The sequence below is a fragment of the Oreochromis aureus genome, linkage group 3 (assembly GCF_013358895.1).
Source record: "Oreochromis aureus strain Israel breed Guangdong linkage group 3, ZZ_aureus, whole genome shotgun sequence".
Taxonomy (NCBI): domain Eukaryota; kingdom Metazoa; phylum Chordata; class Actinopteri; order Cichliformes; family Cichlidae; genus Oreochromis; species Oreochromis aureus.
Genome location: NC_052944.1, coordinates 29,773,070 through 29,793,891, shown reverse-complemented (window position 1 = coordinate 29,793,891; position 20,822 = coordinate 29,773,070). Strand labels below are relative to the sequence as shown.

Genomic DNA, 20,822 nt, shown 5'->3' with positions numbered 1-20,822 from the left:
TGATGTCATTTTGTGGAAAATGTAGTTTTTTACCCTCGGGGCCTTACAAACCTATACTGGTGTTTTTAAAAGTTATGTGTGACTTTATGCCTTTCTGAATAGTTTCTGGGATGCTTAGAACTCAAATTACATTGCTGGAAATAGTTTATTTTGATGCACATGCTGTTTTTTTACAAATTTGGATTGTAATATTTATTGTCGTTTTTCCTGCAGTATATATAAAAATTGGTGTATCTCAAAAATAAAACGAAGGCACTCAAAATAAACTTCCTGTTGTTGGAAACTATTTTGTGCAACTTTTTTGTATTTACAGTTTTCAGGGATAAACCTCTTAAATTTCTCTACAAAAACGATTTCCCATTTTTTTATACTTTATTGCACTTTTTTACAATTTATGTAGTTACTATGGACTTAATGCATACATATTATTAAAATTTGGGCTATAATGGTTGTATCAGAAATCAGAATACTTTATTAATCCCGAAGGAAATTAGGGTTACAGCAGGCAGCACGCTAATGGCGCATGCGCACTTACAAAGGAACCTTCTGACCAAACTTACACAAACACCACATTGGGAAGACATGTCAGAGAGGTAGGCTGATGGGAAAAAAAAACAACGAAAATCCATAACATGAGGTGAGAGGAGGAGAAAAAAACTCCACTCAGACTGAGCTCCTAATGGGAGAACAGTTTGATTACAGAAAAAAAAAAAAAAACACCTCAGCACAAAAAGCACAAGACTATCAATACACCATAGAAACACAAGACAAGCAACAGGGGCGGGTAAAGGGTAAGAGAGAGCCGGTGTAGACAGCGCACCCGGTCCTGCAGCATGTCTGCGCTGGTCCAGTCGACCGCCATCTTCCCCAGGAGGGGACAAGCATCGAAGGCGTTTGGAAAGGGAGGGGGGATGAGTGTGTATCAGTGTATGTGTGTGTATCCAGAGTTCAGCTGAGACAGTGTCCTTCGCCCTGCCAGGCTAAGTAAACAGTCTTCCAGCCAACCCAGGTGGCCTTGCATAGAATGGGAAGAACAGTCTAAACACAGTCGTTATCAGGGTGTTGTTGTTCAGCTCCAGCCTTGAGACCACAGCTGGTGCCCAAGTGGTAGCCGCATGAAGTAATGGTGGTTTTTACTTTAGTGCGAACAACTCATATGAATTTCAAAGCTGTTCTAACAGTCCGACACTGGTCTCTCAATCTCCTGTTGGAGAGCCGTGAGCTTCTCCATGATGTTATCAAACTTACGCTCTGTGATGTTGTCATTCTTGTGCTCAAAGAGCAGATTCTGAGAACTCACGACCGCAGTGAGCTTCTCCAAGATGTAATCCAATTTGCGCTCAGAGGTCTTATTCTGAGTGTTCACGGCAGCATGTATAACAACTTGAAATGCTCCCAAAAATGGCTCTGCATGTAAAAATGTAAAGATAAGCTCTGGTGGACTTGGTTCTATAGTAGGTCTTAAAGGGCTAGGAAATCAGAATGACACATGGAACAACATAGTCACCCATTGCGTGGCAGGTTTGTCAGAGAAACTCATCCCACGACCAGAATTCTCAAACAAAAATATCACATTTAATGTTGTGGATGAATACAGGTTAGAAAAGTACAGCTGTAACATATGCAGTGTTAACTTTTAAGGAACAGAAGAATACATGACATAGATAAATATTTGTATTTCAAATACCTACTTCTAATGACATTGGTGCTTTAAATGACACTTAATGGACTATAAAGTAGGAATGTTATCATTCATTCTGATGTCTGATAAACAGAAACATAGTTCAAACTTTGGACGTGGAGAACAGGACTTAAACTCATAAGCAGCTTTACTGCTGGAACAAAATGAAAAAAATTCAAGGAAAGCAGAAGTGAGGAACTTGGGACCCAGGGAAACTACTGGAGAAAACACATAGGACTCAGCTTGAGGGACAAAATGAGTATTAGGACAAGTGGAAACTCAGACAATAAATACACACAAACTAACAAAGCTAAAGAGAAACAGGTGGCATGAACAAATCGGGGTTAATGAGACAAGGGAAGTTAAATGTAATACTAAGCACAAGAGATGAAAAACTATCAAAATAAAACAGGAACCAACACTGATCCAAACATCAAAACTTGATACGCAAGAAACATAACAAAGACTTAAGATGACTGAGAAAGAGGAATAGAATATAAACTATAACCAGGAAGAGAACTCTGATAAATAAAACTAAGTCATGAGAATGTAAATTCAATTAAACTAACTAGTAATAAAATCTTTAAGTAAGCAAATAAAAAAACCCTCAAAATGCAACATCATAATAATACAATATATAAAACTCACCCACAAAGCCTGGGGTTCTACCTCAGTATCTAGTAATTTATTTGTGACGACTACTCATCACATATATGTTTTAATATGCATGTATTTTAAAATGTTGTTATATTTGAAGCTGAAAGTTATTAACAATTATTTGTTAGTTACCACTGACAATTCACCCAAAACCATGTGCTTTGATGATAGCACTTTACTGAGGTCACAAGATGAGGTCCCCTCCTCAAAAAGACACTTGGAGCAAAACTATAACTAGGTTGAATAGACACTTGGTGTACTGTATAATGCTTCCAGGTTAACCCTCGCTGTACGACAATATTAGATTGGTGGGGATGTGATAGACCCACTCACAGAAATATGTAACGGGTTTGTTTACATGTGAATAGAAACAGAGGCAAAGCAGCTGGTGAACACATTAGAGCAGGGGTGTCAAACTCCAGTCCCTAAGGGCCGGTGTTCTTAAACTTCTAAGTGTCCCTAATGCAACAAACCTGAATAAAATTAGAAGGTCATTAGCAAAAGACTAGAGAACGTGACTGCATGCTGTGGTTACATCCCCTAAACCCTACTCAAGTAAATTTAAGTAAATGTAAGCGTTTGGAATAATGTTCTTCTGAAAGCACTTTCAATGCACCACTTTCATTCATTCATGAGCTGCTGTAACATGAATCAAATGGCTGAATTGGCCTGTTCATTGCCATCAACACCGATATGCGCAGGAATCCATAAGAAATCCACTTCTATCCTTCTGTGTTTAATTCTATACAATAAGTGAATCATATCAAAAACAATATCTTCCCTAGAGTCCGAAGACATACTACCTATAATCACTAGCGTGCTGCTAGAGTCCAAGCAAACCAAATACCTCCCCATTGGTGCGTCTTCCACCCAATTTAAAGCCATTAAAATCGCTACAAGCTCCCCAGTGTAAACTGCCAAATCATCTGGAATTCGTTTACTCACCATGGAACTTATTTCTGGGATAACAAATGCAACACCTGTTCATTTATCCAACAGTTTTGGTGCATCAGTAAATATCCTCACATGACCTGAATACTTTTCCACTATATGGGCTTGTACCTGACTTTTAGTCACCCCTCCTCCCTTATGTAGCAAATAGAAGTCAGGAATTAGTCTGTCATATAGCCATGGTGGCAACACTGACAAGGCTACTGCTGGGCTAATTTCTTTGCCACTAATTTCCATCTTCTTGATTTCTTTCCCTATAGTCCAACCGAAACTTCTCCTTTGTCCACTTTCTTTTTCTTGTTCTTGGCAAGGCTTAAGTACACTCTGTGCTATATGACTTTCACTATGTCCCTTTAAATTTGCCCAGTAAGTCAAAGCAATTTGACAACTCCTTAGTTCTAATGGTTGTTCGCCCATTTCCACTTGCAAAGCGGCCACTGGAGTAGTCTTAACAGCCCCACAACACAACCTCAAAGCCTGATACTGTCATATGCCGTGGGAGTGTCTGATTGGGTGTGGTCCAGGTTCCTGTTGTCCATCTCCTGGGGTGGAGTTGGCCAGCTCATCACCTGCTTCCAATTTCCGGGCCTCCGTCTAGAGGGTTTTTAAGCCAGCGCTGCCTGCCACTCCTCGCCAGTTCGTCCTGCTACCACCCGTGGTAAACTTGGCCTCCTCTGTGCTTGGACTCTGTGTACCTGGATCGTGGGTTAATGTGTCCTCCGTCTCCTGTGTTCTCCAGATTCATCAGCAGCACTGGTTCTGTTTCCATCCCGTTTTCCAGTCTGCCTAGAACCCCAGGACTACACACCCACCCGCTCCTCAGCCTGCCCTCCAGCCTGTATTTCAACTCCCCGGGACACCTTGGAACCTGGACCAGCTTCCCCACACTCTCAACCATCCCTGGGACGCTCCCACGGCAACCCCTTCCCCGCCTAACAGCCGGTGTTTTCAAGTAAGCACAAGACTCTCCACTAGTACCACCCACCTCTGCCCTTTAATTGTTTCCCATTCAGTAAAACCTTTCTCCTGTGTTTGCAGAAGTTCCCGCCCGTGTTCTCCTTGTGTTCAACGTCCGTTTTGCCGCCTTCGGGCCCCCCTCAGTTCCTGCGAATAATTGCTGTTAGACCCAGTCCTGTTTAAATTCCTTTTCCTTTCAATAAATTGTACATAGTTCGAGCAATTGAGTCTGCTCCTGAGTCCACTGCATCCTTGTTTGTGACAGATACTGAACTTTGTCCAAGTCATTTAGCAAAGTTTTAGTTGCTGAACCATAAACTAGACACCAATAATCCAGAACTGATCTAATGAGACCTCTATATAAAGCTCGTAATGCTGTCCTATCTGCACCCCAGTCACTACCTTTTAAACACCTTAAAATATTCAGAACCTTTTTACATTTCTCAGTTATTTTCCCAATATGTGTTTTCCATGTCAGCCTTTCATCAAACCAAATACCTAAATATTTAAAGCAATCAACCTTTTCTATGCCATTCCCATATAGCTTGAGACTCAACTGGTAATTTATTCTCTTATGTGTAAAAATAATCCTTTTTTTGTAACAGAAAACCTAAACCCCCATTCCAGAGCCCAACCCTCCACCTTTTGTAATTCTCGCTGCATTTTAGCCATGGTGAACTGTAAGTTTCTTCCTCTCTTCCAAATGACTCCATCATCAGCAAACAATGAAACCCCCATTGAATGATCTATATTACCAAACACCTCATTAATCATTATGGAAAACAATACCTTTCTCCTTTCCTATTCGCACAAAAATCTTCCTTCCAGTTAAAAATACCTTTAATACCAATCTGATGCAACCTGATTAGCTGATCCTCTACAGGTGAGCAGCCAAGGTGACATGGTAACATGTCCACAAGCACACACACAAACACCAACAGGAGAGAGAGAGAGAAAGAGACAAAAGCCAGGCCATCACGAGAGAAACTCAGGGACCATGACAGGAAACTGGTGGGTTTATCTGGCACAACCATGTTACCATGGAACTACATAGAACACAAGGTGTTCATGTCAGAGAACAACAGCATTTAACTTGACAGTGGCACTGCTGCACTAGAGTCTGCACTGGCTCTTTTTGTACCTGTGTGGGTTCTCTCTCTTCATTTTTTTGCGTCTGGCTACTTCAAACACATGCATATTAGATCAATTAGTGATTTGAAATTGGCTGGAGCTGTGAGTGATTGTCTCCTTCCTACTCTGCTGACCCTCTGATGACTGGTGACCTCTCCAGGGTACACCCTGCCTTGAAAGGTTCAAGCCCCTCTGTGACCGAGAATATGGAAATTTTAGTCTACAGAAAATGGATGGATGAGGAAATGCCTCAATCTGAGCATTTTGTATTTGCACAAAAAGAACAGGATATTCCTGAGAAGACCAGTCAGAAATGATAAAGTAATCAAAGGGCTTTTACACTATGAAAATTATTGAAAACAGAAGTCTACGGGTCTACTTCAGTGACTGAGTGCAATAACTTAATGAGCGTTTGCTTCTAAGCTGAGACAGTCAAAACTTCATTAGAATATTATTATAATTTTAAATTGATGTACTGTAATTATTAGTGTTTTTATCTATTACCTTTGATTCATCATATCTGCTGTCTAAACACTTCCACAATCCTGCTCCTTTTTTTACAGCCAAGAATGAGATGATGAGTAAATCCTGTAGTCAGACTGTACATAAAGTTATTATTTCTGTCCTTCTCTTTCCATGTACAGCTGTGGGGTTTATGAACATTCCCCACTCTGAGCCATGTATGATCTGATACCACTTAACTTACTTTAGCGTTTAGAACACAAGCATTCAAGTCAATTTTAATCAATTTTGTTTATTTAACAGCAATTCACAATAACAGTCGCCTCAAAATGCTTTATTTTGTATGGTAAATACCCTACAATAAACAGTCCGCTTTAAACAAACACCTGGTAACAGCTGAGAGGAAGAACTAAGTCTGACACTGACAGAAAATAAAACATGTGCATGGTAACAGTCATGTGTGAATTTGATCTATTTGGAGCAATGAAGCGCAGAAACAAGAACAAGTGTGCAAACGACTTCAACATGTTTTTCAACAAACAAGACTGTAGATGTAACAATATATGAAGGTCATACAAACTGACTGAGTTTTCCTATAGGAAACATATTTTCATATAACACAATTGCAGCTCTCCAAGCAGCTTACATAAAATAAAATTTTAAAAAGTTGATCTTTTCCTAAAACTGTTCAAAGAAGAAAAGAAACTTTGTAGAAATATGTGAAGTATTGCTTAATTCATCCAGGGGAAAAGAAACATGTATGCTTATCATACACATCGACTGATTTTAGAAACGACACAGGAAACGTCTGTAATTATGCACTGCTCAAAAGAAATTAAAGGAATTATTTTTATAAAAAATTTTGGCATCACATCACTCAAACTTCTCTGCTCGATGAAGTAGCAGAAAATCCAGTTAACACTTGGGTACACTAGAGGGGCAACAGTGAGGAATTGTTTTACAGGTAGAGGTCACTGACATTATTCCCTCCTCATCTCTTCTGACTGTTTTTCACTATTTTTGCATTTGGCTAGGGTCATCATCGTTACTGGCAGGGTGAGATGATCCCTGGATGCTACAGAGGTTGTAGAGAATGTCCAACTCCTCTAGGATAACCAATACAATGTGTGCTATTCCCAGAAGGTTTGCCATGTCTCCCAGCATGGTCTCAAGAGTTTGGCAACCATTGTCAGACCCTATGCTTGTGCTGTGGGTCCTGGGTTCCTCCTGGTATGATAATGACCACCCTCATGTGTTGAGAGTATGCAGGCAGTTCCTGGAGGATTAAGGAATTAATACCACTGACTGGCCCCCACACTTGCCTGACATGAATCCAACTGGGACATTATACTCCCTCTCCATCTGATGCTGCCATGCTGCAGCTCAGACTGTCCAGGAGCCTGGTCCAGATCTTGGAGGAGATCCCCAGGACACTATTGTCTCATTATTCGTATGCTCCAACATTGTCAGGCATGCACACAAGCACATGGAGGCCAAACCGGCTACTTAGTATCATTTATCATTTAGAGTTGGTGCAATTAAAGTTTGACAAAATGGACTAACCTGCTGCATTATTTTGTCACTTTGATGTGTCTTTGCATTTAGCCCTCTGTAGGTTGATGATTTTCATTTCCAAGTGTTGTTTTATTTGTAATTTATTTATTGAACAATCTAGATGTAACAACACTTACAGTTCAATGAATATTCATGTCTAAAAAGCATCCTGGTTTCAAAGTCAGATCATCAGTTGGTGCTATTATGATGAAAGAAAGTTTGTTTGACTTTATTTTGTTTTACAAAACAGTGCATAATCTCATTTTTTCCAATGATCTCTTTGATTCTAATGGAATTAACACAGTTTTGTCACTGATCCAGTTGGTTTTGCAGATCTTGTTATTAATCTGAAAGAAACGGTGCAGCATAATTCAGTCATTAAAGGTGATTTAGAACTAAATTTGCTTCCTTTAAAAGTTATTTGAGTTCATCATTACAGCAACAAATCACAACATGTAAGCTATTTTATTTCTGCACAGTTACCCAGAACTGTTTGTGATTTAACTTCAGAATAAACTGTTTCATCAGCTGCTGCAGGAGCTGGTTTTCCTGCAAATAAAGAAATGATTTGTCAAATGTCATTGTTACTGTCTCCTTGTTCAAAGTGACAACTTGATTTATTTATACAGTTTTCCTTGTTGTTTACTTACCTTTGTGTCTCTTGGGTTTTGCTTTAGTGTAATAGACCTGTGTGTACAACAGGCTGTCATCTAAAAGAAGATGGACAGATGAGCAGCATTAAAAACCTTGAGTGGCTTTAATTTCCTTTATATTTTCTGTCAGTTAACACCTACAATAACTCATCACAGGAACTGACTGAAGGAGGTTTTCGCTCTATTGAAGGTGAGATTTTATTACAACCTGTTACTGTCATGTTTGAAAACCTGTTTCTTTCTCTGCTGCTGTTAAATCTCATTTCAGTGTCAGATCACTTCAACCCTCCACCCTGGTTATTAAGGTCAGTGACTCTATAATACAATGATATCTAACTGATATCATCACTACCCTCTAAAAATGATGAAATAATGATGTTGATTGCTTGCTACAAAAAAAAAAACAAGAAACAAAGGTACGTATTATATTACTTTACTCACCGTTGTCTTTCTTGGTTTTAGCTCTATCGTGGGAGACCTGTGCATGCAACACACTGTCATCTGAAAGAGGACGGACAGATGATCAGGATAAAACAAGGTTAAGTGTGTTAATTTTCATTACATTTATATCTCTGTCAGTCAACACCACACTGATCACATAAACCTATTGAAGGTCTATTAAAGATGAGATGTTTCTGTCATGTTTAAAAACATTTTCTATGAAAACCTGTTAGCCCTCATTTCAGTGTCACATCAGCTCAACCCTCCTTCATCCCTGCTCAGCACGACCCTTCCACTGAGCTCAAATCCAAACCTTAAGGATCACTCTTCACTTTTCCTCCATCTTTGCCATTCTATACTCCTGCACTACTCATACTATTTATGTCCTCTTAAAAGAAGATAATGTGCTCTGATTAACAGACTCCTTAAATGTTTCTTCTATTCTCTTATCTCTGTTGACAACAGCGCTGAAATTAATTCCACATAATTCTTCAAGGTTAAAATATTAGAATAACAATAATAATAATGATGTTTATTACATAACTTGGCATAGGAAAAACAAAACCCAAAAGTAATTTCATAAAAAAAAAAAACTATACCAAAATAGAAAATGAAGAAATTAGACTGTTAGCAGTGACAGGAAAAAAAGCTAAACTAGAGAATAATCAGTCAGGAGGCAAAATGAGATGGACTCAGGAAACAGATTCACAATGGTCTATGTTTTGTGATAGGACAGATTGATGTCCTTAAAGTTGAACTGACTCTGTGTTGCACTGGAAGATCCAAGTGTTCAACTACTTTTTGTTTTCTTAGCTGTGTGCTGTGCATGTTTAAACATAAATAATCACAGTCTACATACTTCTATGCTACTGTATCTACTTTACCATTTTGTGTGTCATGAAGGTCTTTGATTGATTCATAAACACAAGCATCACCTACAAAAACAAGCCAATGATAGGTTAAAAATTAAAATTCTTATTAGGATTAGATCATCTTCTAAATCAGCAAACTAAAAAGAGATATATTGGACTTTGAGTTTAAAAATTGTCAGTAAATAAATTAATAAATACAACAACAACAACAAAACTTGTCATGGATCAGGCTGACCTTGGAGAGTTGAAGCATGTCGACTGTGTTGAGCTTCATCCTTGATCATGTGGTTCATAGCAGAGCTCTGATTTGTGCTCCGAGTCCTGGTAGAACAAAAAACGTAGTAAAACTGTAGATTTAATAAGAAACACAGGATGTGGTTCTAGTACTGGAGAGGGGAGATTTTAACCAACCTGACAAAGAATGAATCTGAAAGAAAAGACAGTTACATTTTTTTATTGTAACCTGTTGTGGTGCAGTAATAGTACATGGAGCATTCAGGATACATCTGTGATGTTCATTAATAATGGTCTCACCCTTTGACTGTTTGAAGCGACACAACAGCAGCAGAAGAAGAATCAGTAAAACTCCACAAACGAGTCCAACGATCAAAGGAGTGACAAATGAAGAGTTTTCAGGCTCAGGTGCTGCTGTAATAATAACAGGTTTTAATTAGATGTATTTATACAGATTTATCAACATAATTTACATGGAAACATTTTAAAACATAAAATATAGTTGTATTTGCAATATCACTATTCCTAATAATAACTGAAAATATTCCATTTGTTTTACTATCATCTTTCTCTGTGGTGATTATTTACCTGAATAGTGATACAAAAAAACTTTTGAATTTCACATCACCTGTTTATCATTCCCTCCTCAGCAAAGGTCTTTACACCAACAGCAGATTTTGATTCAGGTGAGTGGTGATAAATTCTGTGAATAGTTTGCTAATTCAAATACATACTGTCAGTTTTACAGAGACAAAAGAATATATTGCTATGTTATCACTTTGTATTTATACTGTAAAGCTGGCTGTGTGCTAATGAACAGGTTAAGACTGTTTCTGCTCAGGAGAACATTTACATTTGTCTGCAGACAGTGGGAATTTTTTAGTAATGATAATTATACAGTTGATAATGAGCGAGCACAGAAGTAGATTCACATCTTCATCTATTCTAAATATTGTATAAAAACCCTAATGAATACTGACAAACTGAACACTGGTGTGCACTCTCCCTTCACACTTGTATTCTGCATCATCGGGTTTTAAAAGCATATTTACCTTCCTGATTTTTTTTTTTTATGAATTTTGGTAGTTTTCCATTCATACACCCACTAAATGTCTTATCCATGGATCTCACATCATCACATTTGGTGTTCCTAGAAGAAGAAAAAAACTCACCCTTTTTCCCAATCCTGACTGACTGGCTGTCCTCTGTGTAGTAAACTGGGTTTCCTCTTCCTCCTCTGCACCTGTAGAGTCCTTCCTGTGAGACACTGATTTGTCCATTTGAGTGGAAAACTGCATCTTGTGTGGTCAGGGCTTCAGAGGAGTTCTCATCTCTGTACCAGTAGTATTTCCATCCAGATGATGATGATGGGTTCACTGAGCAGTTCAGGGTCACATTTCTCCCTACTGGGATGTCTCTCATATCAGAAGTTATTTGGGCCTTTGGTTGATCTGCTATTGAGTTTAAACAAAGACAGAAAGAAAATATAAATATACCACACACACAGGCTGGGATCACACCAGCCCGATGTAATCGGCATATGTCTGTATGTTGTATACCTCCTTTCCAGTTTGCTCTTATTCCTTCCAAAAAAAAGAAAAAGAAAAAGAGCAAACTGAAATGGTATGAGTACTCTTACAGATGTATATAATGCATTTTATTCTTTTAGTGTTTATATATATTTTTTTCTGTTTCATTATGAGTCTTCATTAGATTTATAAAATACTACTTGTGCTTATTCTGTGTGATTCCTTCTTATTACCACAACAGATGACACACAAGTTCTTAACAATGGAAGTTTATAATAGCCAGACCATGCAGCTGGACAGAGAAATTTGAAATAGAAACACTTTATTTATAAGATTTCTCATTTCAGACTTTCGTAAAGCATTTTCATTTTTTAGATTATCTGTTCATGGCAAGTTTGTTTTGATTAGCGAATAGTCTTCTTCCTACATGATCAGAAGAATCACATCAACATATCTCTCAGTATCTACAAACCTCCTCTTAAAAAGATGTACACTAATATCAAAAACTCACACATCACTGTTCATTCCATTAATACAGCAACATGTATTAATTTATCTAAAACTGCTCATGCAAAATTCTCAAATAAAGTGTTTGAAAGCATCAATTTCATGACAAAAAAAGAAAGAAAAAATGTTCACACAGTTCACCTCGGTTTATCAAAACAAACCAAAAAGTCAGTCACTAAAAATTTTGATTGATGCCACCAAGTCACTCTCTCTCTAGCATGCCTCATCCCACAGTAATGCAAGTGAACAAGAAAAATATTGCATTACTCCTTATAACTCGATTGATCACAAAGACAAAAATCATAAATCATGCTATCTCTAAATGTTGACTAATTTAACATTGCTAATAAACTACATCTTTAGCCCACACATTCTGTCCACTTTGTATTTCCACAGAAATGAACTCAGTGTTTGTTTGTAATGATTTTTCCACCTTGTCAGTTTTTTTCTGTTTATGTATTTCTGTCATTATTGTCCTCAGGTGATGGAGCAGCAGGTCAGCATTGGCGTCTCTATACCAGCTGAAAGTTGATGACACAAAGTGGTGACAAACTGTCTACAATGAGGCTACTATCAGCTGCAGCTCTTTGTCTGACTAACAATGGAACAGGCTTTGTAGACCATTGAATTCATCCTGTGCTGACCATTATGACATTTGTCAAATGGAGCTCACACAACAAACATGACTTACTTGATACTGACAATGTGAAGGCTTCACTCCACTCTGTTGAAGAATATGAGTCATCTCTGCGTCGACTCTTACACATGTAGTCTCCACTGCTGGACTCAGAAACTCTGAATGTCACATCATTATTGTGTGTCCACTGTGTGGGTGTCCTGGGTCCTCTCCATTCATACTCCCACTCAGTGGTTTCACCTCCTTCCTGCACCTCACATGTCAGAGTGATCGTCTCACCTCTGAATATCTGAGGCCAGTTGGGTTGTTGTTTTACAACAACTTTATTGGAAACTGTTTACACATATTAACAGTTGAGATACAAATAGAAACATGTGGTCAAAAGGAAAAAAATGCACATTTAAAAAAAAAACTGAACTCACAGGTTATCTCAATGGTGACATCATCACTTATATCAGTGTAGTAAACTGGGTTTCCTCTTGTTCCTCTGCAGTGGTAGATTCCTCCTTGAGATACTCTGATAACTCTTTTTTGTTGATCTCTCATGTGAACTTCATATGTTCTTTGGGGTCGTCCAAACCACTCATATTTCCATCCATCAGAGCTCTGCACAGAGCAGGTCAGTGTCACACTGCCCCCTACTGGTATGATTGTTCTTCCTGCTGTCAGTGTGGCCCTGGGTTTATCTGCAGTTATAAAAAAGAAGAAAAGAAAACATACAGCCATTGAACATATATTTTAAAATACGTTTTCATTTTATTTAAATTCCAACTTCCAAGAAGAGATGTCTGTGCCGAGCACGCATCATTCTCAGGGACTCCTCTCATCCTGCCAATAAACTCTTCCAGCTCCTCCCCTTCAGCTGATGCTACAGGACCCTACAGACTAAAACCAGCAGGTTTATGAACAGCTTCTTCCCCACAGCTGTCACCTTACTGAACTCAGTCCTTCACTGAACCTTTCCATCCACACCCACCAATCCCTCCTAATGACCATGATCATGACTGTCATTCATTCTCAACATTCACCATACGCTTACATTGGTTACTGCTATAGTTTAGGACACTGACATAGTCTCTTGTATAGTGCATACACTGTTCACTATTTAGTCTGCTCAGAGTGCTACGCTTCCACTACTGTGAATATATTCATAGCATTCTGTAGATTTGTTCACCATATGTAGGTCATCTGTATATTTGGTCTCTCTGTATATAATCTGTTCATAACTATCCCGCCATTTATTTATACTACCCTTATCTGTATATATCAGTATATCTGTACATTTGCCTGTAGTACATCTGTATTTTTTACTCTCTACATTTGTATATTTGCTTAACTTATCTGTATATAATTGCTCTTACTTTTTAGCACTTACTACTCTTGCACTCTGATCAGATGCAAACTGTATTTCCTTACCCTGTATTTATAAATGTCTAATGACAATAAAGTTGAATCCTAATCCTAACTTAAATTCAAAATTTTTCAATACAGTTTAAGATAATTTTAATTTTTGCTAACATGGTGAGAGAGCTACAATTTTGAGGTTAGTCGGGTAATTCAGGTTGTAGATCTCTAAATAAGCACAGTATAAATGTTTGTCCAATCTCTGACCTGAAGAAGTCACACTGAATGTAAACTAATGCAGTTCACTGTTGAAGGAAACACACTGATGGGTTCAGAGGGATCTTCCTGGTTTCACATTTAGATAACAGAAACATCATCACCTTAAATTATATGGAGCTTTTGATGTTTCTTTTTTCATTATTTAAATAAAATTTCATCCACAGTTATTCTTGTTATACATTAAAACATGCACATGTTGTAATGACAAGAAACATATTGTCTGAGTATTTTGGTTGTAGTGTGTACTGTGAACAAAGTTAGGTAAAATGCAATGGTCATGGTTAAAGTTTAAAGTTTCAATACATCAGAAATAAAACAGTTTCAATGAAACATTTATTAAACACACATTTTTTTATAATTCAGATGAGTATTTTAACAGGAATCATCACATTATTAATCACTGAGGACTTACCTAATACAGTTATAAAGACAGCATTACTGATCTTTGTATAATGTGTCCCCTTCCAGGTACCAGAGCACTGGTATTGACCACTGTCACCTGTAGAGCTAATTTGTAATGTGTAGACTTTGTGTGCACTGTAGGGGACATCCTGTCGACCATCCTTGTTGATTGTGTACCACCAGTCAGTGTCTTTTCCTTCATTCATGTTACACTTGAAGGTAACAAACTCTCCAATGAAATAACTGGACCATTTGGGTTCAATAGTTAGCACAGCATCTAGAATCCAACACAAACAAACAATAAGCAATCTGAAACACTTTATGTAATGCTCAAGGCAAAATGTTGATTGATTGATAATACTTTATTTATATTCTCATAAAATGAAATAAATAAATAGAAACACAAATATGATCTGCATTAGAGTCATACAGGTTTAGAATAATCTTTATTAAACAAAAAGGAAGAAATAGAAGAAGGAAAACTGTTCAGTCACCTTGAGTACGTCCAGTGCAGACGAGCGTACAGAGCACTACAATAAAGACAGAAACTTCAGACATTATCAAACTAAAGACACTCAAATGTAACATAAATAAAACACTGTTGGTATTGATGTGTCTCATTTCTTGAGGCACATGATCAATAGTGAGTTAATGACCTTCTTAAGGAACAATCCAACTAGGGTTTAAAGTCCAGTCGCTTTCTTACCAAGCTCCTTAAAACACTTGAAGTTTTCAGTGTCTACTATGATCTGAGTCAGTGCACTAAAATAGGATCCAGTCTACAAACAACCATGTTGGTAACAAACATGAGAGTCCTCTGATCACATGACCTGAAATGGTACAGTCCATCCTCTTTGGTCAGCCGATGAAAGACTGGGTTCCAAAAGGGAAATGATCTCCCCAGTATTTACTTTATGTATTAGAAAGCAATCTCAAAAATTGATGTCATTGACAAATTGCAGTGGGTCACTTCTGTCAACAAGAATTTGTCTAGAAGGTGGTATTCATTGATCAACACTGACATATTCTAATTAATTTATGTGTCTTCTACAGCAAACAACATTAATCTGAAGTTTAACCTGCCTACTGGGAGGTTTTTTTTAAATCTCCATTTATGCCTGGACGAGCTCTAATCTTCCTTTAGGAAGCAAGTTTCATTTACTCAGGAGTAGGATTAGTCTAGTACTCTTTTATACCTTGACTAAGGAAGAATATTTCTGCAATAAAATGCTGTTTAAATCTAGCACTGGCTTTAATGACTGCCCTTATGTGTTTTATCAATGTCTACTGAATCAAACAATAGGAGTCAGTGATGTACTCACAGAATAGGCCCAGCTCACAGAGCAAAGTGGCTCCCATCCTCACATCCAGCAGTGACACGTCTGAAACCTTCTACAACTTTCTGTAAAGAGAGCGAGTGAAGCAGCAGCACAGCAGATACCAAAGAGCTGTGAAGGAAACAAAGACTTTTTATTTTTAACTTCTTCTCTCTGCTTCCTTCCTTTTACACAGAAATAACAACTTAACAAGGTCTGACTACAGCATCATGTGATGTATTTATACTCTCCTGCATATCAAGCAGATTTTCATCAAAACGGCGGTAAAACCAATATACTGGAACTAAACAATAATAGACAGTTGTAAAGTTTTATTCTACAGACATGAGCTCAACTGAGTGCCCAAAGAGGCAAAATGAGAAAAAAACATGTCCAAGAGAAGTTTAAAATGTGAACCTTTTTTTAGTTGATTTTACAGCCCAGAAACACAGCAAGAAACTCTGGCTGTACCTTTGCATACCATAAACACACTGACTACAGTGTAAATGGACAGTTAAACATTTGTCTTCTCTTATATTTAGATACAATATCTGGTTAAATTCATTTCTCAAAACTATCTGTACCCATAATAAATATTTACAAACTTTCAAACTGACAGAAAAAATACCAACAAATATTTCTAAACCTTGAAACAAACTACCCTCTGACTGCATGCTGTTACACTGCCGGAAGTAATAAAAAGTGTTTATGGCCCTGGCAATTCTCTGGGAGATGGAGAACAGGCAGAGGTAAGATTGTGCAAACCTTTTATTACATAGTTTTTCTGTAGCAATCAGTCTTCAGATTGCTAACAAATATCTATCTAGCATTAGATAATAAAGTTACAGGTTAGTAATAAGTTTTTCCTGGTTGCTTAGAGTGCTGTCTATGGACTTTTTGTATATCCTGTAATAACTCCAGACTTGTGCGTTACATGCATTAAAATCTGACTGAGGTCTGACAGAGACAGCGACGGACATTTTGTTGCCTTTGTCTGCTGCTCGTATGCTTGGTTTGATTATTAGGAGCTTTATCACCAATAATAATTACCCTCATAAACACTACATGAATACATCATTCAGATCGTTTTAAACTGCAGTAGATGCATAAATGAAGACGACTGATTAAAGACCACCAAGAGAATAAACTGTTACTATTCCCTTCCTGTCACAGATGTAGTCATTGAGTTTGCTGCTGCTCCTTTACAAGGTGATGACGATACACTAAATACTGATGCACAAAATCATTACATTGCTTCAAATATACATTAAATACATTGGAGGTGAGCCCCCATACCAGCTGATAAACAGAGATGTCATACTTACTGACAGCAAATGTTCACAGCAGATGTTGGTAATCCACACACTTTCTCACACAGCAGTGAAATCAAGAACTAAAAATATGTTTATTTTTATTTCATTAAACTAATGCAGATTCCTTTAACGTATCTTTCCACTGTGGTGACATCGTAGATTAGTCATAAATTCACTCACAGAAAGTAAGCGTGCAAAAGTTAAAATAGAAATGTGTCCTTAACCAGAAGTGACCGTGAGACGAGATGAAGTCCTGCCCCCTTTCTCAGCTCCTCTCTGTTTTCTTACAAGTAGCTGTAACTGCTGTATTAATAAATAATGAAAGTACATTTTAGCTACACTTAGTAACTAAAAAGCACACTTACACACTTAGTTACTCATTTCCATGGCTACATTTTTAGATAGCAGAGCACAGCTGCAAACACAGCAGCTGTTTATAGACTTGAATGTGTTTTACAGAATTAACGCTGTAAGTCAAATAAAGGAAGCAATAAGAGGAAGCAAGCAGTTCAGCAAGGGAGAGTTACCATGGCAATCTGATAATGTACAGTTATTGGTGAAATACAGTTGTGCTTACTGCACCCCTAACTTAATAAGATGGTGGACTCCAGCTCATATTGAGGCGATTTGCTGCTGAGTGTGAAGAGGAGGGAATGAGAATCAGCACCTCCAACTCTGAGCCATGATTGACAGTGGAAAATTGTTGAAGTATTAACTGTGGTTTAGGGATGAGTTCTGGCCCAAAGCACAGGATTTTAAGGATCTTGTGGCAAGAGTGGAGTGGGAGATTGGCAGGTGGATTGGGTGATACTGGGTGACATCTGCAGTGATATGGATGCAGGACCAGTGTGTTGTGGTGAAGTGAGAGCTGAGTGTGAAAGCGAAGCTGTCTGTTGGCAGATTGATTTATCTTCCTACCCTTGTGTGGTCACAAGCTCTGGGTAGTGACAGAGAGAATGAGAATGCAGAAATGAGCTTCCTCTAAAGCAGAAGTATTCAACCAAAGTTTAAAGAGGTGCAGTTAGAGAACATTTTGAAGCAAATCATAAATCATAATGTTATTTATATATTTATATGTATATATATATAGTATGTAGCTGCAGCTATAATATACTATGTAATAATGTGTGAGTCACAGTGAACTTTTACAAAACTGCATTGTATAGATTTTATTTTTTATTATTTAAATTGAATTTTTGTAATAATAAGGTTCCACATGTCACTGTTGTCGGGGGCATTAATCAGTGGGACACCACTAGCAAACATGTTGCATGTGTGGGGGTTCCCAGCCAGAGTTGCATGATCTCCACACTGGTAAGGCAGATTCTCTGTAGCTCCTCTCCCTGTACTAACTTATAAGTTTAAGTTTGGTGTTGCTTTACTAAGTGTTAGTTCTTAGAGCTAAATGTCCCCAAAGTGCTTTTGATTACTTTTAAAGGGAAAAATAGTAATTGAATCTGACTTTTATCCATTATACCACCATTTATGTGTTTTTCACCTGTGCTAAACAGGGATGAAGAGAGGCCTGCTGCTGTGTGTTTCCCTGATTTTGCTGCTGCATTTTGTCTTTTAGAGTTTATAGAGATTTTGTTTTATGTGTATAATGAGTTTGTCATCTAAAGCTGCACATTAAATAGTTTTTTCAGCCATGTTGGGAAAATTTACACTTGTATCTGTAGGTGTTTTGTAATTGATCCATCTTAGCGGGGATTTAAATATTATAAGTGATTATCAGTAGTTTGTTTTTGAGTATACTTCCTCATCGTATCATGTAGGATATTAACGCGCATCCAACTGGTCTGTGTGTTTCTTCATATGGGACATTCCTTCTGGTTCTTAGTTTGATTATTATTTATGATGCTATTTATTTATTTATCTCCTAAGTATCTCTAGAGCTTAGGTCTCTGTTTCAGTTTCTGGTTATTGTCACTAGTGTTCTGCTTCTGATGTATTTGTATCAGTTCTTATGTTCTTAGCCTCTCGTTTGTTTCCTTCTGTTTCAAGTTTGCATGTTAGAGTCTGTTGCACCTCTTGTTTACCTTTTCTATTTGTTTCTGGCTTGTGTTTAATTCAAGTCAAGTCAATTGGCTTTTATTGTCATTTCAATCATGTACAGTGGTACAGTGCAGAGTGAAATGAGACTGCGTTCCTCCGAGACCCTGGAGATACACATAACATACAATAGACAAACACAGGACTACATTAAAGCACAATGTGAAAAAAACTGCAAAAATAAACAAGACAAGACAGAACAGCACGATACAGACACAAGACAGTGCAATGGAAATGTGCAAAATGCTGAGTATTATTGTGCAAAAGTAACTTGGTGTCAGTAGGTGTGTCTGCATGTGTGTGTGTGTGTGCGTGAGATACTGCAGATAAGTGCTTAGTAGTGACGTGTATGAAGATGTGGATGTGTGTGTCAGTCCAGTCACTGAGTGTTCAGGAGTCTGACGGCTTGTGGGAAGAAACTGTTCCGTAGTTTTGTAGTGAGGGCCTGGATGCTCCAGTACCTCTTTCCAGAAGGCAGCAGGGTGAAGAGTGTGTGTGTGAGAGGTGTGTGGGGTCCTCCACAATGCTGGTGGCTTTGCGGATGGAGCAGGTGGTATAAGTGTCTGTGATGGAGGAAAGAGGGGCTCCAATGATCTTCCGACTTGAGATTTGCGTGATTGAAATCTCCTGCGATAAAAAACAGTCCATCAGAGTGTGAGTTTGGGAGCTCGCTGATCGCCCAGTACAGCTCACAGAGCGCCTCCCTAGTATTAGCGCTGGGTGGGATGTACACTGCTGTCATGAGCACAGCAGTAAATTCTCGAGCTAGATAAAAAGGTCTGCATCTAACAGTCATAAACTCTACCAGCGATGAGCAGTAATTACAAACAAGCACAGAGTTCTTGCACCATTCCAAGCTGATGTAGACACACAAGCCACCACCCTGAGTCTTACAACACAGAGCTGCATTTCTGTCGGCAGAGATGTGGTGATCCTATGTAGCTGAACGGTGGTGTCCGGGACTCTGTCACTGAGCCATGTTTCTGTGAAAACAAGGACGCAGCAGTCTCTAAATTCCTGCTGTGTGGTCAGCTGGAGTCGGATGCAGTTCAGTTTATTGTCCAATGAGCAGATGTTTGAGAGCAAGATGGATGGAAGAGCCGGTCGGCTTGGATTTGCTTTTAGCCTAGCACGGACCCCGCCGCGCTTGCCGCGCTTCTGCTTCCTTGTACACCGCATTCGGCGACCCGTCCCCCAGCATCAGGCAACGCCGAGGACTGAGGGCCTGGTTTCGGTAGCAACCCAAGGACGCTCTGCGCTTTCAGCAGTTCCGGGTCAGTTTTTGTGTGATGCTTGTAATTTAGAAGTGTTTGCCATTGGTAAACTCGAACACCGATTATTCTCGTTGTGGTGTCCATGTGGCTCAGAGGTCACGATGAAAAGGCGATAGAAAGAACACAAAAAACAGCACTGTTTGGTCCGGGGTGGGCGCAGCGTGCTGTTGCCGCGCCGCCATCTCACATCTCATCTACTTGTAATAATAATACTTGTAAACTTGTAATAATTCTAACTTAAACACGTTGTGGTTGTGGATATAGTTTCATTATTCCTCATCCTGAACAGAAACCATAGACTGGGCAGCATTGTTCCTCTTTGTAGCAGTCCTGTCAGCAATTTTTCTTTTCGTTTATAAAAATAGAACTTCCAAGCAAGTTGTTTCTGTGGGGTCCTGTGTGTTTCCCCGTCCTTCACTCGTGTATGTTCATTTGAAGAGGAAAAACCTTCCACGGGACTCCGATATGAAAAGATACAAATAAAAATATAATTCAAAGCTTGTAAATCGTCTTACGGGGTTAATCAGGTCTAAGTTATCCTCAGCAACAAACAAACTACGGTAGGAAAACCGCGTG

At 38.5% G+C, this 20,822-nt stretch overlaps 1 protein-coding gene across 3 annotated transcripts in view; it reads right to left on the bottom strand.

Annotated features, from left to right (window-relative positions):
- The window catches only part of LOC120439144, a 59,607-nt gene extending 47,143 nt beyond the window's left edge, over positions 1-12,464 (bottom strand). The window contains exons 1-10 of one of the 3 annotated variants that reach the window (XM_039609896.1): positions 12,321-12,464; positions 10,766-11,047; positions 9,894-10,007; positions 9,771-9,786; positions 9,595-9,680; positions 9,372-9,422; positions 8,488-8,547; positions 8,044-8,103; positions 7,877-7,942; positions 6,126-7,740 (exon numbers count right to left, since the gene is read on the bottom strand). In XM_039609896.1, the coding sequence (XP_039465830.1) occupies positions 7,736-7,740; positions 7,877-7,942; positions 8,044-8,103; positions 8,488-8,547; positions 9,372-9,422; positions 9,595-9,680; positions 9,771-9,786; positions 9,894-10,007; positions 10,766-11,047; positions 12,321-12,396 (816 nt within the window). In that variant the 5' untranslated portion in view covers positions 12,397-12,464 and the 3' untranslated portion in view covers positions 6,126-7,735. Of the gene's footprint in view, positions 1-6,125; positions 7,943-8,043; positions 8,104-8,487; positions 8,548-9,371; positions 9,423-9,594; positions 9,681-9,770; positions 9,787-9,893; positions 10,008-10,765; positions 11,048-12,320 lie in introns of those variants that run through there. The other 2 variants (XM_039609895.1, XM_039609897.1) reach the window with 2 other exon arrangements.
- Positions 12,465-20,822: the final 8,358 nt, after the last annotated feature.